This window comes from Python bivittatus, unplaced genomic scaffold, assembly GCF_059951505.1.
Source record: "Python bivittatus isolate LINGU-HERP-01145 unplaced genomic scaffold, Pbiv_v1 ctg000610_np1212, whole genome shotgun sequence".
In the NCBI taxonomy this organism is placed as follows: Eukaryota; Metazoa; Chordata; class Lepidosauria; order Squamata; family Pythonidae; genus Python; species Python bivittatus.
This window is the reverse complement of record NW_028277088.1, coordinates 22102032-22128859: the sequence shown is the minus strand read 5'-3', so window position 1 is coordinate 22128859 and position 26828 is coordinate 22102032. Positions and strand designations below refer to the sequence as shown.

General features: G+C 38.6%; 1 protein-coding gene across 3 annotated transcripts in view; it reads right to left on the bottom strand.

Moving 5' to 3' along the window:
* The window catches only part of CDK14 (cyclin dependent kinase 14), a 251509-nt gene that overhangs the window by 125904 nt on the left and 98777 nt on the right, over nucleotides 1-26828 (bottom strand). For all 3 annotated transcript variants that reach the window (XM_007424673.3, XM_088150533.1, XM_025164414.2), the window contains 2 exons: nucleotides 26611-26705; nucleotides 3369-3431 (listed from right to left, as the gene is read on the bottom strand). In XM_007424673.3, coding sequence (XP_007424735.1) covers nucleotides 3369-3431; nucleotides 26611-26705 — 158 coding nt within the window. The remainder of the gene's footprint in view (nucleotides 1-3368; nucleotides 3432-26610; nucleotides 26706-26828) is intronic.

The following is a 26828-nucleotide window of genomic DNA, read 5'->3' as shown; positions in this document are numbered from 1 at the left end:
CTTTATTCAAAACAATTCAGATTTTCCATTGGGCCATAAAATATGAACACCATGTTGATTAGAATTAAAATATTTTGTTTCATTTATCAATTGTCTTGCAGAGTTGTACTTGAACATAATTAGAGAAATTTTGGGAAGTATTTTCCTTTTATTTACAGTTTAAATTATTCACATTAACAGATATATTAATAAGCAGATAAGCAGATATATTATTAGACTCTATTAATGCATTATTTTAAGTAACAAGATGAATTGGAAAACTGTATTTGGAAATATGCTTTGCGTGTACTTTCAAAGGCATATTTAAAATGTTTAAATCTTTATTTTTACAAAGAAAATATGCATAATAAATGTTAATGAATTGCATGCATGTTCTGAAGACTTTCTAACACCTTATTGTTTGGGGATAATTTCAAATATAATTACTTATAGTTTTAAAATATAAATATTTATAAGATGACAAATGCCCTAAGGGTTTTACTTTGGTTGTTAATTTCTAAATTGGTCATTAATAGCTACAATTATTCATTTTCAAGAGCAGGTATTCTTAGGCAATGTAACTATTAGTTAAGGGATAATGTTTATGGCAGAAATATGTGGGACAAATTAATTTTAGTAGCAACAAAAGGAGCTTTTTAAAAATCTTTTTATACGTAACACAACAATTATGGTCTGTCTGTCTGAAGGAAACTGAAGAAATAACTGCTGAAATTTCAGATGTATACCAATGATTTCCCCTATAGCAGGCTACTTATCTTGCCTGCTTTAAATAACTGGGGATATTTACAAGTTTATATTATTGCTTGTGGCATACCACATTGTGAAGGTATGTCAGAAGTTGGTGCACGTGTCTACCTAGTGGCACATGCTATGATCTGGCAGTTTTGATTCTAACAAAGATTCTACAAATTGCTACTATAATTCTGTCAAATATCATTACAGGCAGTCCTTGGTTAACCACTCGTTCAGCGACTGTTTGAAGTTATGACAGTGCTGAACAAATGGTGGTTATGACTGGTCCTCAGAGCTACCGCCGTCCCAACACCCCTGTGGTCACATGATTGCGATCTGGGCATTTGGCAACCGGCTTGCACTTATGACAGTTGCAGTGTCCTGCAGTCACGTGACTGCAATTTGCAACCTTCCCTGCCAGCTTTCCACAAGCAAAGTCAATGGGGAGTCCAGCAGGGAAGGTCACAAATTCCTCAGGTTAGTCTCCCCCACCTTCGCACTCTCCCTGAGCCTCACTGTGCTCGCACTGTGCCTACCTGGCCACTTGTGCACCCTCTCCCACCCAGCAGCAATCACCCCAAGCAACAGAAACTCCCATCCCAATTGCCATTGTAACTTGAGGACTACCTGTATTATCATTTAAATTTCATATAAAACCTTCCTCTAATTTTAAAGAAAAGTCAAATTAGTGGGCACATGGAACAAACTATAGTATATATACCATATCACACTATACAGCTCTCTTCTTACAAAGAGTTGCCAAAGTTTCTATATTTTTATAACAATCACTGAGGTTGCCTAGTTCTAGAGGTTTTAGACTGAATAAATCCACCTTTCATATCTTTTATTCAGTTAATATTCTATTCTATTATACTCTGTTCTGTTCTATTTTTACGAAAAAATGTATCTACTGGATAGTCATAACTGAGGGATAAATCAACAGCAATGCCTTTGTAAACTTTCAGGTGATTGTGACCACTCATCCTTCTCCACAGAACCTACACTTTTCCACAAAAACCAGCATTTGATGTATTTCTGTAAGAATTTTAAAGCTTTGATTATATTCTAAATGTTCCTTAGATTCCGAAAGAAATGTTGAGAGGACAGTAAGAAAATATTAATCAAGTATTTTTGTCTCCTAGCATAGGCATATAAAGCAAGCCATAGTGATACAAAAATGACATGTGCTTCATGGCTTCTTCACATAATTGGCACAATTATGCAATGACATCATGATGCATATGTCATTATTTGCCCTTCCTTATCATAATCTCACCTTGCTCCCCCCATATTTGCGTGTGTTTACTAATGGAAAGATATTCATCAAATTCTAATATCTACATTCTGGCTTAGTTCACAGGTAACATGAAAACATAGCTTTCTCTTCCTATGTTATAGAGGAGAAGACAGGAAGATTTTCTACTAGAACTAGAATTGTAGTTCTGAGGGAAGGACAAGATCAAATCTTATCTTGTTCTCAATCTTAGGGTTATAATCATAATTATATTGCAAAGGGGTACAATGCAGATGCTTTCTATCCTCTAGCGTGGAAAAGAGCATAACACAGGAAAGAATTACAAGTAAAATGTTTACTACAACTAATTTACAAGTAAAAGGTGACTTTCATGCAGGCAATTGGATGTGACTTTGATGTGAATATGTGAAGTATGTGATTGAATGTGAATATGTTAAGTTTGGACATAGGGAGTTTCAAGAGATGAAGCAAGTGAAAAGTTGCCTAGAGTGACAGTGGCATAGGATCAAAAACAGGACTGGTATATGCCTGCATTCAGGTCTATACAATGGCAATAAGAGTGGTGAAGTGTGCACTTTGGACTACTCTTACTGCATCGTGTCCATCAGCCCTTTCCAGGGTGACCCAGCCCCTTTTAGGGAGGGGCAAAATACCTGAAGGCTACCTAGATGTTTTGACAGGTTTCTTTGCTGTGAAGTCATTTGTATTTGTCTTGGAGAAACTTAAATTGCAATCTCACATCAAAAACTGCAGCGTATGTCATATGATATAAAGCATTTCTGAGATGTTTGCTGCTGAAAAGCATCAAGGCATATTATATTTATACAAATAGCATATGGATGATTTCTGACATACATGCTACTGTATGATTAACTGACTTATGCTAAAATAATTTGGCTGATTTCCATGTAAGTAGCCAGGGCATAACACCCCTCCATGTCTAAATAAAAAACTAAGTTTGGAGGTAGCTGTTACGTTCCCACTTAAAAAAAAACATCAATAATTAAAATAATAAAATTATTTTTATTGATCCAAGAGATCTAATCATTAAAAGGCCTGTTTATAATTACATTATTTATAGGCATCAAGTTAGCAGTTGTAGGGGATAGCAAATGACTTCACATCATAATATCATCATGCAAAGGGTGTGAATTACATAACTTATGTCAGTGATATTATGACATAAATAACATACAGTACATAATTTATACCACTTGCACAATGACATCATAATGTATATGATATCACCTACCTCACCTTACAGCTACCAATGGTGACTGGCTACTTTCTTCAGCACAGAAATAATCTACTTACATTAACAGTATATTATTGCTCACTGTAACTTAGTATCATAGTATTCACTTGGAAAGTAGTGTCTTACCTTCACATTATCTGGATGAAGTCCTCCAGGATGTTTGTCCATGTACTGACATAAATCTGTGTGCTTGAAAACAGAAAAGAAATGAAGTGTTACTATTTTTTAATGTCTTTGTTATATATAACAAATCTGTATACTTCTACTTGAAAGTTGCTATTTCCTCTGAATATAACAAATGGAGAATAAGGAAAAGTAAGTGTAGTTTAAATTATGCCATGGTGATACCACCATCAGGCTCTGTAATATATGGTCAGTATATCTGCATATCATTCTCTTCCACCTGTCCATAATATCATAATACAAAGTCCAGAATTTCAAACAATTTAATGCATAATCCAAGAACCTTTATCATCCCACTTCTGGTTAAATGAAAAATAAGCATTCTTACAGTATACACAGATCATGGCCAAACAAGAAATAAGCATTTTGACAGAATTAAGAAAGTTTAAACATGAATGTTTCAAACAGTTCCATGTTATTAAAGATCCTGGAACTGAGGCAGGAGTTAGTGAACAGAACTGTGTGGCATTTAAAGGTCATATACAATGTTTAACATTTTTGATATGGCATTAAATAATTTATTCTAGTAAAATTAAGGACAATGAAAACAATATTACATTCCAAGGAACATAAATTGGTTTCACAATATTATTATGGGAAGACAAAAGATAATCCTATCTTGCATTCTAAAAAAACCCTCTAGTTACCCTTGCTAAGTACATGGTTTAAGTACATCGTTTATTACATTTTTGTGAAATGCTGGAATGCAAGACTAACAATATGCAAAAGCTACCTGCATGCAGCAAGTAAATTTATTTCATTTGAAAATGTTTTAAGGTGACTTCTTGCGCTGCCAAGCAAAACAAATGAACATTTTAAGTACACCACTTAAAGCCTTTAAAAGAAGGAGCAGGACTACTACAGGAACAGACATCCAATATTCAGCCACCCATCTTTACCTTCGTAGCAGGTTCTTTTATTTTTAACATAACATTTGTTCAAGGCAGACTTTGTTAAGAATGCAATAGTTGGGATATATTTGAGAGACCGCCTCTCCCCAATTTCATCTGCCCGTCCCACCAGATCCAGCAGAGAGGGCATGTTAGGGGCTCCATCGTCCAGGGAACGACATTTGGCGGGCCCTAGGCAGTGGGCCTTTTCTGCTGTGGTGACCACACTGTGGAATTTTCTCCCACCGGAGGTGAGGTTGGCCTCATTACTTCTGAGCTTCCAAAGTCGCTGAAGACCTGATTATGTCACCAGGCCTGGGGACTCAGGGGACGGGTGAACTAGCGAGGTGGCTCCATTATTATTAACATCTCCCCGTCTATTATTTTTGTATTATCTCTGTTTTTACAGTTTTTAATGTTTTTAATAATAATGATAATGGTTTTAGGTATTTGTTTTAGCTCTGTTGTATACCGCCCAGAGCCACTGGTTTTGTGAGATGGGCCGCTATGTAAGTTAGATAAATAAATAAATAAAATGTTCTCTCATGAAGAACTGACCATCAGGAACTACAAATATAGGTGTGGCCTTCACAAGCCACAAAGTGCTACAAAGAATGGATATAGGAAAGTCAGCTGTGCTTCTGAAAAGGTTGGAAGTATATGCAATGTCTACTTCTATGCTGACAAAAGATTGGTGGATAGTCCAGTGCTGGTACAAATATGTTAAGTGGCCCTTCAGTATAAGAAACTTATTTTCTATAGTATAAGCAAACGTATTTGTGCAATGGATTCACAAGACATCAGGCTAGAATACTGAATAATACTTTGCAGTATAAACTGGTTGAAATTGCAGCAAAACATAAAGGATGAAAGATGAAGAACTAGAATTACAAGCATAAATTTTTGTTTCCATTTCCTTCAGTCCTACATGAGTACTATTATACTAGATATTTACTCTGCAATGTCCATGCTTTATTAATTCCTCTTTACAGGAGATTCTTCATGACACTGTCATCAAATCATTACTGTCTTATCTGCTTCCTTTTTTCAGAGTACAGAAAACCCATTATTTTCAAAACAAATTAAGACTAGGGCAATCTCCACAGATTGCCTTAGGATAGTCTTCCATCATGAAAAGTCACAATTCAGACATTTCTTGTAACATTTGGGGGATAGGGAATTGTGTCTTTCATCAAATATTTATGTCTTGGTATTCCTCTCTATTTCTCTTTGGCAGTTTAATCAGTAGTAGCAGCAGTAGTAGTTTTAATTTGCCAACTAAAAGGCTTTTTTATATACACTTGTGCAATATCACAGAAATGAAAAAATATATGTGAGCTAATTTAGAAACTGATTTAAAACTTGTTAATAAGTTTTAAGTTTTTCCAATTATAGAATTTTAACACCAAAGCAGTAATATACTTTTTGCCTACTCTTTTAAAAAAATAACATTAAATAAAAAGGAGAAAAACTATTTTAAAAGATGATTAATAGCACATTAATGTACTATGTGGTTGAGTCACATGCATTCCAGTGATCAGAAGGAATCTGGTAGCATCTTTTCAGACTAACACATTTTATTAAAAGATATAAGCTTTCATGAACTGCAGCTTACTTTGTCAGAGTGACTAAACTGAATCTATGATTCAATCTGGGATGAAGTTAGGGGGAAAGGTGGAGGAAATGACAGGGTAGTTATACAGATGCAGATTACATGCAAAGTAGTTATGCAGATGCAGATAAGATACATATACTTTATCAATTAACAAATGTAATGTGTAAAATGCACAGTTGAACTCACATCAAATGGTTTCAGGCCATATCAGAATATCTCAACAAACACAATGGGATTTTAACACATTAAAATTATTTGATAGAAACTTGGAAGTAGAATCTGATATTTACAAAGTGTGATTGTTATGCACGTTCAGACATGCACTATTTATTTTTAATCAGCTGGGATATTAAAATGAATTATATTATAAAATCAGTGTCAATACATCCTATTTTAAGAGAAAAAGGAGCACTCATAAATGAAGTATAAATAAGCACAGTTCATCAAACAGAATCCTATGGATTGGAATGGAATAAAAGCTCCAGTAAAGAAGTAAATGAACAACATGGGAACCAAACTCTGAAACAAGCTCAGACATATACTTTGCCCCACATTTACACCAACAGGACAATCATAGACCTCAACAACTTCACACACAAGGTTAAAGGCTCCTCCACATCCTCTTTCTCTAATGTAATACATGGCCCTAACTTTGCTGGCAAAACTGAGCATGAGACAGCTGAACTCACATCAAGAAGTTTCAGGCTATTTCAGAAGTCCTAAACAAATACAGTGAATTTTTTAATACCTTAAAATTGTAAATTGATAACATGCTTGTAATTTGTCTCCCATGGAACCTTCATTTGTATCACTACCCTATCTTCTTTCCTTTCCCCCTACCTCCACTCCATCCTATATATTTTAATCTCATATCAGTCAAGCCACTCTATGAATCTAATGAACTGTAGTTCATGAAAGCTTAAGTTTTTAAAAAATTGATTTATGTAAAAAGTACTACCAGACTCTTTCTGATTTTTGCTACACAAAATTAACAAGATAGCCTTCCTACAATATCTTCCTTTCAAAATTTAAAGTTGGGAGGAAGGCCAGCCTGCATCTCAGACTCACTGGTGGATAATAGTCAATCAGGGTAGCCTTTCGGACTGACTGTAGGTTTTGGAATTGGGGACACTATTTTATAGTTCTTATCTTTCCTTTGTGGCCAGTTGTTCCCTCAGCCCCCCTTTGTGGGGTGCCACAGGATTCAACATTCTCTCCTCCTGTTTAACATCTACATGAAACCGCTGGGTCAGGTCATCCACTAATTTGGGATTTGGAATCATCAACATGCTGATGATACTAGATTAAAGCCTTTGGAACGTCTAGTTGATGATGTTGATACAGGAAAAGAAAATCCTAAACTGCAATGTGAAATTGACAGAACATGCAAGTAAGATGTGCTGCTTATGATTGAAGACAGAATGCCAAAGTCGGAAACATGAAAGGAGAAAATGTAGTTAGACTGTATGGATTAGGAAAACGAAAATAAGCAGGAGACCGACTTACCACTTTCTGCCACTCCAATAATTTCTTCATAGCTAACACTGTCTTCAAACAATCAAAACAATGCCTCTTTACATGGACATCAACAGATGGAAGTATACAGAAATCACATTGACAATAGGTGGAGAAGCTCAATTATAGCATCAAACACATGGCCAGGTGCTGACTGTAGAACAGATTACAAATTGCTCATGTGCAAGTTTCAAGTTAAGCTAAAGAAGAAAGCCAGTCAGCTTCCAAGATATGATTTTGAATGTATACCCACCATTTTCAAGGAGAACACCAGGAATCATTTTGAAGTCCTGAACCTCATTGACAGAAAGCCAGAGAAATTATGGAGTGAACTTAAAGAAGTAATTAAGGATGAATGTGAAAACAGATTACCAAGAAAAAAGAAAGAAACAGAAGAAAGCAAACTGAATGTCAGAACAAATCATGGAAATTGCCAAGAAGTAAAAAGAAGCCAAAGCCAAGGAGGACAAAAATCTCAGAAATGAATTTAAAGAGAGTTTCAGAGAGATGTTAGAAGCGACGAGAAACAGTAGGAGGTTCTAGCCTTGAACTGAAATGCTAAAGGATGCCAGTGGACAATTAGTAACCAATTCAAAGGAAATCAAATGAAGATGGAAGTATACTGAAGTACTGTACAGTAGAGATATTAACATATCTTATAGTGATGCACTACTTCTTATTAATAGAAGAGGGGATGTGGGGATACATCTTGTTCAACTCACAATTTGTGGGTATGAAAGAAATTGAAAGCTGTTATTCACCATCAGACAATGCTGAGAATCAGTATAAAATATTTGTTCATAATAAACAAATGAGTAAATGATAGCTTACAAATTCATATTTTCAATTAAATCATATAACTCTATTGCTGCCACAGATCTTTAAAGGCTAATACTCAAACAGACCTATGTATGCATGTGTTTGTTTATATCGTAAATGCTTTAAACTTCAGGAACAAATTGTAAAATTAGCTTACTCCTACCTCCTCCTTATTTAGTACTCTTTCTCTATCAGTTACACGTATTTCCAATGAAATATATTCACTCCCCTCTTCCTTAGCTATGATAAATCTGTATGTGACTTAGCTTTCCCATAGTTCTACCTAATTGGTTTCAGCTGTCATATCTGAAACTGAAACGGATGGAAAGCCTGGGGCCTATGAATGAACAGGAAGCATTTGCAACTACATTCCCATCAGGTCAAACCAGCAACGTGAAAGACCTCTTCCATTAAAACAAAAACTGTACTATTTGGCTTCTGGCAATGACATCACACAGCAGACAGATTGGATAGTTTCACTGAGGCTGCAAGATTGCTGCACGCCGTTCTTTTCTGCTAAAGAGATTGCACATACATTAGTTATGCTCTGGACATTCTACTGACTAAACTACTTCCCTATTGTCACTATTCTTAAACAGATGCTGCAGTAGAAAGAAGAGTAAGAGAACTAAATATGAAGTAAAATTGCAACAATTGCTCACAAATTCCAAAGGCAAGTTTGTTTTTTTTTAAGTTCAGTAATCCTTTGGGTTTGAAGAAGACACGCTGTTGTGTGCAGTTCATCTGTAAACACGGAGGTGCCTCTGCAGCCCCAGGCTGGAAGCACAGTCTAGCACAATTTTTATTAAAAGTTTTACATAACTAAAAGACAGAGAAATATATAAAGAAAAGAAAAAAAAAGAGAAAAGAAGAGGTGCAGAAAAGAATACAGTTAAAGAAAGGGGGGGAAAAGGAAAAGAAAAAGAAAAGATAGTTAAAGAAGCGACTTTTGCCCTTCTTTATAGCAGTTACAAACTCATTCTCTCTCCTCCCTTATAATAATCCCTTCAGCCACTTATTCAATCTTTTTTCAGTCATCAAATCCAGAAATCACTATTTCATTTTTTTCCATGTTCAGCAAAAAGTCCATAAAAAAATTTCAGTGTTTTACAAAAGTACTTATTGTCTTGTCCCTGACCAGGTCAGTTTTGCCATCACTGCTAGTTCTGCCATCTTCACAATCCATTCCTCCATTGTGAGTATTTCAGTATTTCTCCAACTTTGTGCATATAACAATCTTGCTGCAGTTACCATATATAAAATCCAATCTTCCATAAGTCTTTTCTAATTGACTATCCATATTCAGTTATCCCAATAAAAAGAGTTCTAGTTTCAACTCAATATTAATCTTCAAGATTCTTCATTTCATCTTATGTATTTGTTTCCGTTTTTGTTTTGTTTTTTGCTTTTTCACAAGTCCATCACGTATGGTAAAATGTCCATGTTTTTCACATTTCCAAGATTGACTAGAGGTACCTTTATACACTTTAGATAATTTCTCTGGTGTCATATACCAGTGGTCAATCATTTTATAAAAGTTCTCTCTTAAATTATAACAAAGTGAATTTCAGTCCCTTTATCCACATTCTCTCCCACTGCTCCATCTGTATATTGTAGCCAAAAACCTTTGCCCATTTTATCATGCAAATCTTTAACTTGTTTCTCTTCTGTTTCAAATTTCAAAAACGTTTATACATTTTTGCAAACATGTTCATCATTTGTACACAGTTTGTTTTAAATCCCATCTTATGTTATTTAATCCCATTACCTTTTTATCTATATTAAATCTTTCTCTCAATTGTACATATGAAAACCGTTAAAAACTAAATCCCTCTGCAGTTCTCTTGACTTCATCTTCAGCTGTCCATTTTCCTATATTAATAAGTCTTGATATGTTAATAATTTCTCTTTGCTTGCTGCTTCTTTCTATAAAATGCTTCCTGTGCTGAGACAAAGTCAAGTTTTCTAAATAGAAGCAACAACTTAAATTGCCTTTTGCTTACATTAACTTGCATGTGAAGTATGTTTCTAATTATTTGAATTAATTCCCATTTATTAAACAAATTACAACTTAAATCTCTCTAAACCAACTGTAGTTCTTTAAAACTAATCTGAAACATTCTTAATCCTAATTCTTCCAGCATCATCTCCATCTATTTTGGGTCCTCCTTAACGTGATTAGCATCTTACTGTAACAAAACAGGAATGTGCAACTTTTTCAGAACAAATACTATACTGGATTTTGCCCAGCATGTTAGGGCTTTACTCCAACATTATACGGGGCCCATATAATGTTAATTATGATTTTGGGAATGGGAGAGAAATGGGACATTTTAAGGGATTAAATTTGGGCCTTCAGCCAAAAACAGGCTGAATTCTAACCCATTTTGGGAGTCTATGTCTATGCACCTTAAATTAATATTAATATGTATGTATGTATGTCACATTTATATAGCCACCCATCTCACACAAAGCAACTCTTGGTGGGGTACAACAATTAAATAAAATAACAGATCGATAAAAACAATCATTATAAAAAGATAAAAAATATTCTTAAAATAAAAACATTACCAAAAATTTTAAAAATTTTAAATTTTAAAATATACAAATCCCACAGAGAGAGCAGAATATCAATTACAGTGGAGCCATCTAAGAATGTCTCCAGCTCCCAAAGACCCCCAGGCCTGATGGCATAACCAGGTCTTGAGGGACTTCCAAAATGACAGCAGGGAAGGAGTGAGCCTAACTTCAGGAGGAAGAATGTTCCACAAGGAGGGAGCCACAGCAGAGAAGGCCCATCTCCTGGGACCCACCAAATGCAAGTCCCCGGCCGATGGAACCTGTAGCATACCTTCCCTGCCAGATCTAATGGGACGGGCTGATGTAATCAGGAAAAGGCCCCCTGCCATGAAGGGCTTTAAAGGTAAAAAATAGCACCATGAATTGGACCTGGAAGCAAACTGGCAGCCAATGCAGATCATGACACAGAGGTGTAATATGTGCTCTTCTAGGAGCACACATATCAGCCCGCACTGCTGCATTCTGAATCAGTTGAAGCCTCTTCAAAGGCAGCCCCATATAGAGCACATTACAGTAGTCCAATCTGGAGGTGACTAGGGCATGAGTGACTGTGAGCAGAACCTCACGATCCAGGAAGGGGCACAATTGGTGCACAACGTGAAGCTGTGCAAAGACCCTCCTAGCCACAGCTGCCACCTGCTCTTCAAGCAGGAGTTCCAAGTCTAGGAGGACCCCCAAGATTGCACACCAGGTCTGTCTGGGGCAGTGCCACCCCATCCAGAATCCAAGATGGTATAGTCCTAGGACCAGCGGGATCCCAAATCCAAAGCCACTCAGTCTTGCCAGAGTTCAGTTGAAGCCTGTTGTTGCCCATCCAGACCCACACAGTCTCCAGGATAAAGCATTCACAGCATCACTCAATTTGCAGGGGTGGAGATGTATAGTTGGCTATCATACTGATACTTCACCCCATGGAGATGGATGAGCTCACCCAGAGGTCTCACACAGATATTAAATAAGAGAGGGGAGAGCACCGAACCCTGCAGCACTCCACATAATAGAGGCCAAGAGCAGGACCTCTCCTCCCCAATCATCACCAACTGGAATTGACCCTGGAGAAAGGAAGCAAATCAGCACAGCACTGTGCCAGCCACCCCCAGTCCTGAGCCAATCCAGAAGGATATCATGATCAATGGTATTGAAAGCTGTTGAGAAGTCAAGTAGGGCAAGGATGGATGAACAACCTCCATCCTACCCATTGCAGAGATCATCCAAAAGTGTGACCAATGCTGTTTCTGCCCCATACGCAGGTCTGAATCCTGACTGAAAAGGATCCAGATAATCTGCTTCATCTAAGGCCCTCTGAAGCTGTTGCACAACCACCTTCTCAACCACCTTACCCAAAAATGGGAGGTTAGATACTGGATGAAAGTTGTCCAGCACAGTGGAATCCAGCAATGGCTTCTTGAGGAGGGGGCACACCAAAGCCTCTTTAAGAGGCAGACACCCCCCCTCAAAGAAGAATTAACCACTGCTAGAGTCCACTCACACAACACCCCCCTTTCACAAGCCAGGAAGGGTGTGGATCTAGGGAGCAGGTGGCTGAGCTCACAGCTTGAAGGACCCTGTCCATTTCCTTGGGTCCAATAGGTTCAAATCGTTCCCAGATAACCAGCTAAGACTCCACCCCAGACATCTGCTCTGGACCTGCAACAAAACTGGCATCCAACTGCAAGCAAATCTGAGCAATTTTATCCAACAGATGCTAAGCAAATTCCTCTGCATGCCCCTGCAAAAGATGCTCTGGGCCCCCTTTACCCAAGAGGGCTAGTGTCACCCGAAACAGGGCTGCAGGGCAGCAATCTGCAAATGCAATAAGGGCAGAGAAGTACTGTCACTTTGCTGCCCTTATCGCCACAAGGTAGGCCTTAATAGCAGCTCTAACCCATGTCTGGTCGAGCTGATCCTTGGCTGAGTGCGACACTCTAGATGTCTGTTCTCTTGTTTCATCTCCCTAAGCAACTCCATAAACCACAGGGAGTAACAGAGTCCATGGGAGGGGAGAGGTCACATGAGTATGATATGATCCAAGGCTTCAGCTGCCCCCTTATTCCAAGTGGTAACCAAGGCTTCAGATGACTGTGCAGCAGACCAGCAGGAAGAACCCCCCAGCTCCCTATGAAACCCATCTGGGTCCATCGGTCGCCAGAGGCGGACCAATCTAATGGATCAAGCCTCCCTGCAGTGGGTAGTGGCACTAGAGAATACCATGGAAAACAGGGCATGATCTCTCCATGACAAGAGAGTGTGATGGAATGGAATTATGAAGGCCTGACTCAGGGAGAAAAACATTTTTTTCATCTCCTGAGGCGCAAGGGAGAGATAAGAGGATGAGACTGGCACCTCCCTGAGGAATTCACAATGTTGTGGCTGGCATTATTTGGGAGCTGGGGTTTCAGTCTGGGAAGATTCTTGCTAGAGGTTGTAGCTAATAAACACTGCTGGACTGAATTTACATGGTCTCTTGGAGTTCCTTGGGCTAGGCCTGACAGGAGACACCAAAAGCTCCTCCAATTTCAGATCACATAACCACTGCTCTGACAGGAATACCAAATCCAGAGTGTGACCACTGTCTCATGTCGGGCTCTGGATGACCTGGGATAGGCCCATGGCTGTCATGGTGGCCATGAACTCCTGAGCCACCTCAAACCCCACTACCAGAGAAGACAGACTGAAGTCCCCCAGAACCATAAGTCTATGAAACTCCACTGCCAACCCCAAGATGGAATCAAGGAGCTCAGACAAGGAGATTGATATGCAGCAGGGAGGCTGGTACAACAGCAACAATCCTAACTGATCCCTAGAGCCCAACTTAAGGAACAGAGTCTCACATCCAAGGACCTGTGGGGCAGCAGTCCTGAAAGCCATAAGGGATTCCCAGATGACAATAGCCACACCCCCACCCCAGCCCAGAGTCTCAGCTGATGCCACACCCAAAACCCCCTCGGCATATCTCACAAACTTCTGGACTCAGCCAGGTTTCAGTAATACATACCAGGTCGGCCCTCTGATCAATGATTAAATCATGAATGAGGGAAGCCTTATTGCAGACCAACCTGGCGTTCAACAGCGGCAGCCAGAGACCAGGGCCACTGAATGTCTGCTGACAGGGTATCAGGACTGAGATCAAGGAGCTGGAATGCGGAACCTGTATGAGATATTGGTCCTGAGTTTCCCTGGAACGGCCCGCTCCCTGTCTCCCACCATATCTCCCCATGCTTGTCACCACCCTTATATTATGGCTCACCTCCCTCCCCAACAACAGTCCCATCCCCCAAATCCCAAAACTAGGAACCTCCTAGCGTCCTCTTCAAACATCCCTTGGAGAGGAAACAGGGCACCCTGAGACACTTTAGCTACAGCACCAACAAAGTACCCAGCCATCACCTCCCCACTCACTACAGCACTCACACACAAGAACACATTCATATACTCATAACAATCACAAGAACCCTCCCCGCTGCTTTCACCAGTTGGTAGGGGCTCTCTTCCAATCACTCCCAATCAATTCCTCCTCTAACTCTCACCCAGAAGGTGGAATAACAGTTGGAGATGGAACTGTGTCACTTTCTTCTTCCTCCCTCAATGCTTTCCTAAAGAGGGCTAACTCGGGGGGGAAGACAAGTGATTTACATGGGGGGAAGGGGTCCATAGCAGCCTGCCACTCTACTGTAAGTCCCCCCCCACCCAACCACGGCCCACACCTCCCCAATGACAAATGAAAGTAAGCAATACAGGAAGGGATAGTCAATTGCAGAAGTGCCCAGAGGACAGTAGGGTCCAGTAGCACCTGCCAGCAGCCGAACAGCTGAATCAAGCCCCAGGCACACCGTGTTCCAGGAGCTTTTTGCAAAGAGGCTTTCTGGAGCAAGAAGACGGCAAAGGTTAGCTGGGGTGGCAGAGCACAGGGTGGCAGGGGGCCAAGAGGGCATAGATGGGGGAGAGACAGGTGGGGAGGAGTTGAAGCACCCCTGCAGTTGTAAGCCAAGCACCCAAATTTTGATCATGTGACTGCGGGGGCGCTGCAACAGCCGTAACTTCAAGCACTGGTTGTAAGTCACTTTTTTAGTGCATTCATAACTTCATCACTGAACAAATGGTCATAAGTCAAGGACTACCTGTACTATTAATGGAATGTATACCACAATATAGCTTTGTGTCAGGTTACTGGATTAAGAAAAAAAAACAAAAACAAAATGCTAATACAGAACTTGACAGAGGAAGAAAAGCAATACAGGAGGCCCTCTGCACGGTCATTCATGCCCTGTTCACCTCCTGGTTGGATTACTGCAATGCACGCTACATGGGGCTACCCTTGAAGAATATCCGGAAGCTACAGCTGGTGCAGAATGCGGCGACAGGGACAGTTGTGAATGCCCCTAGGAGGGCACATATTACACTGCTGTTACGTGAGCTACATTGGTTGCTGGTTTGCTTCCAGGTCCAATTCAAGGTGTTGGTTATCACTTTAAAGCCCTTCATGGCACAGGACCAGGTTATCTGAGAAGCTGTCTCGCCCGTTATATCAGCCCACTCCACCTGGTCCAGCAGAAGGGGCATGTTGCAGACCCCACCAGTCAAGGAATTTCGATTTTGGTGGGATCTAGGAAGAGGGCCTTTTCTGCGGTGGCCTCCGCTCTATGGAACAACCTACCTCCTGAGGTGTGGTGTGCCCCCACTCTCATGACCTTCAGGAAAAGTGTGAAATCCTGGCTATGCCAGAAGGCCTGGGGGCCGGATGGGGGATCGCATCAGTGGAAGTGGCTTGTGGGGTAATTGATTTTGCCCCACCCGGTCATCTTGAATGTTTTTAGTATTTATGTATAGAGTTTGTTTTACAGTTTGCTTTTTAATGGATTAATTAATTTTAATTATCTATGTGGTATTTTTAAATTGTTCATGGGTTTTTGGTTTTAATTATGAGCCACCCAGAGTCACCTGTTGGGGGAGATGGGTGGCATACAAATTAAATAAATGAATGAATGAATGAATAATGGGGTTTAATGCTACTGCAAAAATTGTCAAAAAGCAAGTATTTGAACAACAACAAAAAAAAGGATTATTCAAAAATAATTACCTGTTTAGTTGGAAAAGTATAATAGGAGATATTTCTAAATGAAAGTCAGACTTTAGAGGTAGGCCACTTCACAAATTTGACTGGAACTTGAAATCCTGACTGCAGTTTCCCTTTCATCTCTCTTATACCCAGGGCACAGCCAGTCTGAGTTTTCTCCTAGTAGTTTCTTTGTTTCATGGGCTTTGTAACCATCTCTGCATACAGTTAGTCCTCAAGTTCAACAAGACCATTTGGCTCAGCAACCTTTCAAAGTTACAGAGGCACTGAATGAATGGTACTTACATCCTGTCCCCGAAATTATGGCTGTTGCAGCACCTCCATGGTCACGTGATCACAAACTGGGTGCTTAGCAACCCGCCCATACTTACAACAGCAGGGCCACTTCAACCTCTCCCACCCTCCTATCTCCCCCTATCTCTGCCCTTTGGGCCGCCCTCCACAGCAGCACTCCTCAGTGGCAGTGCTGGGACTGAAATAGAAGCCCAGTCTCAGCCAGCTGCCATTGCCCCCAGGCCTCTACTTCAGTCCCAGCACTGTTGCCACCAAGGAATGCCACCTCAAGCCCTGCACTTGCCGCCCCCAGCTGACTTTCGCCATCTTCCTTCTGCTGCTGCTGAGGTGCGCCCAGCCTGGCCATATACATGGCAGCTTTCCAAAGCATTGTAAGAATTGCGCGCACAATTTGGAGAATGGCAGGCATGGCCTTCTCAGAAGGTCTTAGAAGGCCTCAAAAGTCTTCTGAAGCATTGTGAGAACAGCCTGCATGATTTGGGGAATGGCGGGCACAACCTTCTTGTGAGGTTTCAGAAGGCCTCAGAAGTTTTCTGAAGCATTGTGAGAACAGCCTGAGCTATTTGGAGAATGGTGTAAATGGCCTTGAGAAGAATGCCTGGTGTATCTGGCAGCTGCCTTGCATAGGGCCAGGCTGGGAGCACCACGTTAGCAGTGGGAAGAAGATGGCAAAGGTCAGCTGGGGCAGCAGGGCCAGCGAGCAAGGGCGGCAAGGCCAGCAGGGTGGCAGGGCCAGTGGAGTGCAGGGCAGCAGGGCAAGCAGAGCGCAGGGTGGAGGAGGTGGCTGAGGCTTTGTGCTGGGGTGCTGGGGCAGCACTCCTTGGTGGTGGTGGCACTGGGGCTGAAGTAGAGGTCCAGGGACAGGGACAGCTGGCTGAGACTGAAGGGCCTGGACCTCTATTTCACCCCCACTGCCGCCGCTGCTGAAGAGTGCTGCTGTGCAGGGTGGGCAAAAGGGCAAAAGGGCAGTCATAAGTGCAGGCAGGCTGCCAAGCCCCCGAATTTTGATCACATGACCTCAGGGGAGCTGCAACAGCTGTAACTTCAGGGACCGTACCATTTGTTCAGCGCTGCTGTAACTCTGAACAGTTGCTGAACAAATGGTTGTAATTTGTGGACTACCTGTACATGAGAGCCAGTTTGCTGTAGTAGTTAAGAAACCAGGAAACTGTGATTTCTAGGCCTCCCTTAGGCATGAAAGCTGGCTGGGTAACTTTGGGCCAGTCACCCTCTCTCAGCCCAACCCACCTCACAGGGTTGTTGTGGGGAAAATAGGAGGAAGGAGTGTTAGGTATGTTTATCACCTTGAGTTATATACAAAAAAGGCAGGATGAAAATATAACAATGACGACAACGACAACAACAACAACAACAACTTCATAAAACACAGACATATATTGGGCTCCCCTAACATCTTGGTCCTAATGCCGGGGAAAAAGCTTTAACAGTCTTCCAGAAGGCCAAGAGAATTGGGGCCATCTAAATCTCAGAAGGGAGGCTCTTTCATAGGATAGGCACCACGACAGAGAAGGCATGCTTCCTCAGTCCCACAAGATGGCACTGTTTGATAGAAGGGACTTGGAGCATGACCACCCTATCAGATCTGATGGAACAGGCAGAAACCCTCAGAGAGAGACAGTCCCACAAGTAACCAGGCCCTGTACCATGTAGGGCTTAAAAAATATTAACCAGCACTTTCAATTGTACCTGGAATCATTCTGGAAGTCAGCTCAGCTTGTGCAAAAGTAGCACTGCACAGATGAATTATGAAATATTCATAACTGTGTGTGCTGCCACATTCTACACTAGCTGAAGTTTCCAAATCCATGCACAGTCCCTCTTCCACACTGCTGGCATTATAGCTAATGCTGTGGGAGTATGCTTCAATGTCCACAACAACTTCATACCTTAAAAGTAAATCTGGTGTAGAATTCAATTCTACCTTGAAACCATTCCTGGACTATAATTTAATACATGAATTTGTACCTCATTGTACATTCTGTGTATAGAGTCTATATTTTAACTTCATGGGATATTCCAATTAGAATAGATTCTCACTATTGATTCAATTTATTATAGTTTTTTATTTCAGTCAGTGATTTATACTCTGTTAACTATAGTTCCTAATACATATTCTTAGCTTAAAGCTTAATAACAATTACTAGTTTTTTAAATGATGAATTTTAAATGAAAAAATGGGAAAATGTAGTCTCCATAACATACTAGATTCCTCATTTACTTATTTGTATTTTACCTTTTTATTCCTTTTTTCTTGCTTGTTATCTCTGTTTATACTCTTTCTCTAAGATGTCTAATAAAAGAAATAGGAGAACTAATAAAAATTGTTAGTCTTAAACAATACTACCAGACTCTTTCTCATTCTTGGCTACTATAGGCTAAGATTGCTCTCCTCCTTTTTTAAGAAAGGAAGGATCCTAATAAATATACATTTTGGTTTGGCTATCAATACAAGCCAAAATTTGATAACCCCAATGATTGTTTAAACATATCATATAGTTGCTGACACGTCATAAACAAAAAGCAATATAACAATTCATATAACAATGAAAATAGACACAATTTTCTTGTAAAAGCCACCAAATTTTATGGTTTTATACAAAAAGGGGGGGGGGGATCCAGGAAATAGATGAAAGAACTGACAGTTACAATAGCATGCAGGCTGAACAACAGGGGAGTCGAAAAAGAAAAAAAGTGAGATTAACCACAAAAGGCATTGTAACTGTCATTATAGGCAATTTAGCTGATACTTGTTCTAATGCTCTGAAATCATCATACAGAGATAGCACCTTGCAGAGATATAGGAAATAAAACTCCAAAATTTCCAGCTGCATGGAAATGTTTGGAATTGCAGCACCAAAACATTGGAAGAGAGGAATCAAATTAGGGAAGACTACATTGATGTCTGAAAGTATTTCCTTAATACCTTGAATAGAAGTTTCATAAGCATGCAATAAAAAGTTACAGAATATGAGTTATGTTTTTTATTAAAAAAAATAAAGCTAGAAAACAAAAGCCATTAACAAACTTTCATCAGACTGTAAGTTTGTTCTAGAATATTTTCCAGATAGAAAATATCATGTTCTCTATTGGGATGTTATCCTATTTTTTTCTGGCTCAAATGTCAGGAAATTTTCAGTACATGTATTACTAAAGCCTTGGTCTGTCATATAATAAAAAAAAACCTTTCTGTCCTTTCATATTATGTTGAATAACAAATAGGATTGACATGCTTTTAAATTAAGTGACTATTATAGACGCTTGTTATTTATTACAGAAGCAGGAAACACTAAGTTATTCTTTATATCTGCATTCCATCATGGAACCCAAGGAAATGTATAACTGATTTCTTATGTGGTCCCACATTTGGGCTTTGATCGGAGAAAAATCCATTTGTTTGTTTTTTTAATGCCATTGGTACAATTTTGTATATGTACAGCATTGCTAAGAAGGAAAGCTTTTTCCAAATTAATCATGGCCAAGGTTAGAGGATTGAGAATCAACTATTATCTTTCATCACTCTCTCATTTGGGAGAGAACTTCTGATCCAGCCAGCACAAGTTGACTCACTCAAGATCATTTCTGCTCTGCTTGTTTAATAACAAGCAGCTATGTGGAGCTTGTAGAATTGTTTGTCTAATAACAGAAATTAAATCTGCAGACCCCAGGCTATTTGGATGTTAATTTTTTTCTAATGTTTTCTGGTATGTATGCTATAGTGGAAAGAATTAGAAACACTACTGCCCAAAAAATATCTTATAATAAAGATATGTTTCTATTTTAAAATCCTCATATTTCAGTGACTAAGAGATATCTATCTTCCTATAAACAGCCAGACAACAGAATCAAACTCGGACAAGAAGATCATTCTCTTATCTGAATCTTTGTCATTACATGGACAATAAGAGAATGGCATTCTCATCCATCAAAGAATGACATTGACAAATGCATGAAAAGTGAGCCATCTGTTTGCATTATAGTTCTACCAAATCCTTCAGCTATACATAGCTGTCATATAAAATTGCTTGCTCTAATATAGCCACAGTAGCATTCAGTATGGAGCAAGTCCTTCTTAAGCTGCATTTTATTATTTATTTATTTACTTCTATGCTGTTCAATTCCTAAAACTCTAAGTAACTTACAGTAAACAATATACATAGGATTAAAAACAGAAAAGAAAGAAAGAAAGAAATACCAATTACAGAAGCATCCTAAGCACTATCATTGGGGTAGGGTAATTTTTAGTGACACACCAATGCTATACTAGAGCTATGGAAGGAGGTTAAAGACAGGGTGGCATGAATTGCAAGGGATAAGCTGTTCTACAGATGAGAAGCAGTTGCTGAGAAGGTTCAACAGTAGGATTGCCGTGAGAGGACCCTGAGCAAGATCTCTCTTTCTGATCTTACTGGACGGGCAGTTACTGGAAGGCCTTTCAAAGATATGCAAGGTTTCTGAGGCAGGCAGGGCTTTATAGGTAACAGACAGAATCTTGAATTGCACCTAGAAGCTAAATAGTTGCTAATGCAGCTCCTGCAGTAGGGATGTTACATGAGTCAACCTCAATATACCAAAACTACCTGGACTGCTACATGCTGTACACCTGAAGTTTCCAAACTGTCTCCAAAGACAGCTTCACAGAGCACACTGCAGTAGTTCAGATGTCAGGTGACTAGAGTGTGAGTAATCTGAAGAAAGCCTCCTCTTCTGGAAATAGCTAGCATACAATTTGTAACTGCACAAAAGCCCTGCTGCCACAGCCTTCCCCTGCTGCTCAAGCAGAAGCTATGAGGTGAAAAGAAAAGGATATCAGACCAAGTGAATCAGCATACGAAGATATACCTTGCCCAAAAATGCTTTATAAAAGAAACTCATCAAAGCTTGCCATGCAAGTCCTGTCACAATCCTCCACTCTGCACATTTCTCAGCAACAGATTTGACTATACCATGTATGATGTGACAATTATCAGTGCAATACCACTAACTTGTACTGCTGCAGTTCTCTAGAAGTTCCCAAAACTGGCACACTACAAACAGTTATGATGTTGACACAGTGATGTTTCACATTCTGGAATTTAACATTCCAGTCTTAGAGGACAGCAGCAGAATTCCCAGGAAGATTAGAACATAGTCCATATTTCTCTCTCTTTCCTTCTTATTCTTGCAAGAGAGAAAGGAAGAGGGAATGGATATCATTAACAGCTCTCTATAACGTTATCCCTGATTTTGAGTGGTACATCTGATGAAGAGCTACTAAACCTTAAAAACACTGGGTGAAGCCTTCAAGAATCTTCCAAAGTTACTGTATTACCAAATTACAGTATTTAGATAATAACATTTAATGCATTACTGAAAAATAATATATTAACTACCGTATTTTTCCAACTATAAGATGATACTTTTTTCTAAAATCCTTACCCTAAAAATTGAAGGGCGTCTTATTCAAGGAAGTCAGCTGAGGAGAGAACCGCGTGGTTGCAAAACTGCCCATACTTTGTTTCTGCAAAGAGGCTTCCTCCTATTGCTAGCCTCCAATCACGAGTGAAATAGCTTGTCTCCCAAACAGACTTCCTCCAATCACAAGCCTGATGTAGCTGATGTCAACTGATGCTGAACAAACCAATTAGAGGAAGTCCGTTTGCAGAGACAAGCTACTGGCAGTTTCACTCGTGCTTGAATGTAATCAGTTATGCAAAAGAGCATGGAAGTAGAGCTGCAGAGAGACGGTTTGGACCTCCTCCCACCAAGCGTATCAGGTAAATGTTAACGAATTACTAAATAAAAATGTGTTCTGCACTATTTTTAAAATATTGATTTCTTAATTTTGGGTTGGAAAAGTGGGGGTCGTCTTGTACATGGGGGTGTCTTATTGACAGAAAAAGACGGTATATTTAATTTCAATTAATTGAAAATTTAAATGCCATCATATTTACTTTTTGAACTTGACCCATTCACTATCTATAGGAATATGGCTCTCAGTATAGCCAAATGAATATTTATTTCCAAGAAAAGGTATGTGCCTTGTTTTAGCACTCAAATTTTAGCAAATAAATCATTTTATATGCAGCTCTAGAAGAACTAGTGTTACACATACACATTTCTACTTGATTTTAATATTTTTATTAAGAACCAAACAGCTCTCTATTCACTTCAAACCTAAATTGATACAGTGAAACCCCATTTAATGAACTAATTATGTGGTTTTTCCTCTCTTCTTACACCCCAGAGATGGGTATAAGGGGAAGTCTATCTGAGCTTCTTTCTCACATTTTTTCTATTTTCCAAGCTTAAAGTATGCTTTTTTTTTTTTTTTAACAGTTTCTGCATATTTCTTCCAAGGTCACTTCTGTTACTCTAAACATTCTGTAAGATCTGATAGAACAGGCATGCTCCAGGCCCCATCCCTAAAACAGTGTCATCTGAGGGACCTGAGACTTGATGGGGCATTGCCTTCTCTATTCCTCTGCAATAATATCCCCTCAGAGGCTGGAGGTGCCCTGACTTTGCCATCCTTTAAGTGGGCCTCTTCCTAGGCACTAGACTAGGAAGTGTGTGCCTTTATTAATGTGTTTGGTATTTTAATCTCTGGATTATTGCCTTCTGTTTGCATTGTATTGGATTGTTTTTATCTTATATATTGCCCAAAGTCACTATGAGTTGGGAGGCCTATACATTTGATTATTAAATACATAAATATTCTGATATATTCCAGCAGAAATGGCAAAACAGAAGAGGAATTTAAAGAAAAAAGGTGAAGGAAAGAGGTGAAAGCAAAAAAATGAGACGGGGTGAGGCAAAGGGAAGAGGTCATTGGACAACGAATGAAAGAAGAGACAGAGATATAAAAAAAAGGTTAAATACATCAAGCAAATAGCCTTTACTAAGTAACACTAATTTTTAGATTAATCTTCAAAAGCATCCATGCCTTGCAGCAATGATTTCTGCAGCCATTTGTATCACTTGTTCATTCCTCTGTTTTCAGCAACTTGCTCTCTATTTCATTACTGTGGAAGAGGGAATTTTTAAAAGGTAAAGCAAGCAATTTGCTCGTCACTGAAGCAAGAATAAGGTTTTAACTTGATTTGGGAATCTTTTTCAAAAATGACATATGCAATATCCATGGATTCATGCTTGTAAAAGCACATGCATGTAAGTCCAAAGAATAAAAAGATCAGATAAACTGCATTGTTTTAATGAAATACACGAAGCAGCAAATATTACAAGCTAGTTTTCAAAATTAAAAAAGCATAAGAGAGTACAGCTGCCCATATTCTCTTTTAATTTCTCATCAGTAGAACACAATATTCAGGTATCAGTTTTTGACAGAATATTTACATCATTTAATATATTGACAATTCATTAGCATTTAGAGAACATTCTGTCACAGATCTTTACTTCCTGACATAATGGTTACTAGCCATTAAATGAAGCAGTTAGTGTCTGTCCTTTTAGGCAGATTCCATCAAGTACAGGTTTATTACAATCAATGGATATTATTTTGCTAACTGTTCAAAGCAAAACTGAACATTTTATGCACAACTTCATAAAGGCAAGATAGCCTACAGTGGATCTCTGAGAAAAGAAAGTCATCATCAAAGAAATATTAAACTGGCTAGTTAATCGAAAGAAAGGCATTATTTTTCCTAGTACAATTCCATTTGTCCTTTTTGTCTACACACCGGTGAGTCAAAAGGAAAATGTATCTCTCCATGCTGCAGGCAATACTTCTTTTAAAGGTTTCACATCTACATGTATGTTATCTCTCCTTCCCTTGCTCAATTAATTGCTTCTGCATGATATGCTAAACCATACTGGATTAACATGTAATCTGAAACAATAGTTTTATATTACGGATTGTTTGTTAGGTACTGTTGCACTGGCATGTCTCCTGGTGACTATATGGCCAAATGCCTTTCTTCTCAATCTTATGTGGAGATAATCTGTAGCTCTTCCAAGGACATCCCAGTGATCTCTTTGATCCCATCCATGTTTCTTACCCATTGTCTTCCTACTTTCCTTAGCCTTTCCAAGCATAATCATTTTTAGTAATTAATAGCTCATATCTCATACTACAAGTACATGGGTTTCTGCTTGCTGATCACTGCTTTTATTTGTTTTGAGACTGAGTGATTGGTTCTTCTTCCAGTGTACTGTACTATTAGTAATTGTATCCAACTCCATAATTCAAAGGTATCTTCTTTTTTCCAAACTTTCTCAGTGTCCAACTTTCATAGCTATATTTTATCGCTGAAAAAATTGTTTTAATTATTTTGATCTTCATTCTCATAAAATATCATTATCCTTACTGTTCTTAATTATGTTTGTCATTGCTTCCTTCCCTAGAATTAATGTCAAGTTCTCCAGCACACTGTTCATTCTTATCCATTCTGAACCCCCAAAAAACTGTCTACAACTTTATTGATATGTTCTGAAGTGTAAGTTCACTAACTGTTGTTTGATATTGCCTTTATCTTCTTATATTTAACAGTAAGTCAGATTAGACTTTCAGCTAATAAATGGTGTCATCTGTATATCTCAAAGTGTTAATGTTTTGATGTCCAACTTTGATTTCAGCTGTCAACTCTTCCAAACTTGTCATTATATATTCACTGTATACATTAAGTAGATATGAGAGCATTTATATTCTGAACTACTCCATTTTTCCAAACTTAGTTCTTCCATTAAGAAACTTCTTAAGTTTCTTTTTCATCATACAAATTCTTCAGAGAAATAAATACATCCCACATTCTGATATGATTCACACAAAGGACTTGCTGTAATCAATAAGCAAATGTAAACTTTCTTAAATTTTCTTCCTATCTCCATTATCTATCTTATGTTAGCTATCTGATTTTGTATCCTCCTGCCATCTGAAATCTGCTTTTTAATTTGGCATTTTTCTTTGTATGGCTGTATACTTTTTTGTAACACTTAAGCAAAACTACTTTTGAATTAATGTAATTATTCAGTAGTTTGTACATTCTCTTCCATCTTCCTTCTTTGATATATGTACATACACTAATCTTTCCCAATCTCTAGGCCATACAGTATTCTTTTACATTAACTATAATAAAGATACTGGCCCTTTATCTGCCTGCTCACCGTCTGACAATCAGAGCAGTTTATAACGAAGTAGGAGAGTACCCCTCATAAAAACAGCATGTAACATTAAGCACAATCATCTGTCACTGAAATATTAACTGTACAGGTTTACTGACTATAAAAATATATACACTATTTAAAAGTTAAATCTAGTTGAAATTCATTTTCCTTCTTATAAATTATACATTCTCCATTCCATCTATGGAAATTTGAGGGTTAATTATGATTACTCATTATTCAATACTGCAGCTAAATATAGAAATCATACTACATAAATACCATACATTGGTCTTAGGAAAATGTAGAATGATTAATTAGGAGTTTAAATCCAAACTTCACAAAACAATTCTCTGAACAGAATTAATCATTAAATTGTATGCTATGGAAACCGAAGTTTTAATTAATAGCTGAAATGCGACTCAGGGAGAAGAGGCTATGGAGTATAAATTATACTCACTAGAGTTTTCTGACACTGATTATTAAAACACAAACTCCAGGTGCAATAACAGAAACACAGAGAGTTTTTAACTCTGTAAGTTCCTTTTTAAGTCTCACAATATCTATCTGAATCTATAATCATGGTATATATTGATCAAAATTATCAAACAGTCCACTTACAAAGGTTTCAGTTACTGCAAGTCTATATAACAAAGTCCTTGTAAGCAAATGAATAAAACTATTAACTTGCAAAAAGAGTTACTAGCTGGTTAAGGGTGGCTGAAAATTTTTTCAATTTTTCCTTGAAAAACCTGGTATATTTTTATGCTAGTTTCATATTAGGGGGATTCTCTGTTCTTTGCACTTCCTCCTTTCATACAATGTACCAGTTCTCGTTCTTTTACCACTACTAAGTGAGCGGTTAAAAGCAAGGCTGCAGTAATAGTTTGTTTAAAATATTTATGTATTTCAGCACATCATGGAGCCTTTAAAGCAACTTTCAAAATGTAATAAAGTAAATTTTATGCAGATAATGAATACATACTATAAAAATGAGTATAATTATAGGAATTATACACCTCTAAATAGAGGAGGGGGGAGAGGAAAGACTCAAGATAGTTGAAAAAGGGTTGTCTCACATATCTGAAAAAGAACATGTAATACAATATCTGATATTATCACAGTATTTTAATTATGGAATGTTCTTCATATTGCTCTCCAAAATGAATCAACCCATCCTATCAGCAGCAAGGAAATACTATGCAAGTTATCCAGGTCTCTTTTGTCCAATGTCAGCCATTCTGTTTTTAAGTGCCCAAGACAAAAAATGTATAAACTTACCACAAACTCAAATACCAGTGTCAATGTCTCCTTTGTGTGGATGATATCATGAAGCAGCACAATATTAGCATGTTTTAGACCTTTCAAGAGAGACGCTGAAAGACAAAAGCAAAACCTATGAAAAAGTACTCAATACCTTTGTCCAAAAAGTGTTTTAAAACACAGCAATATTCTGTAGATGTTCTGAAAACCAGAATGCAAAGTGTTTTGTACTTTCT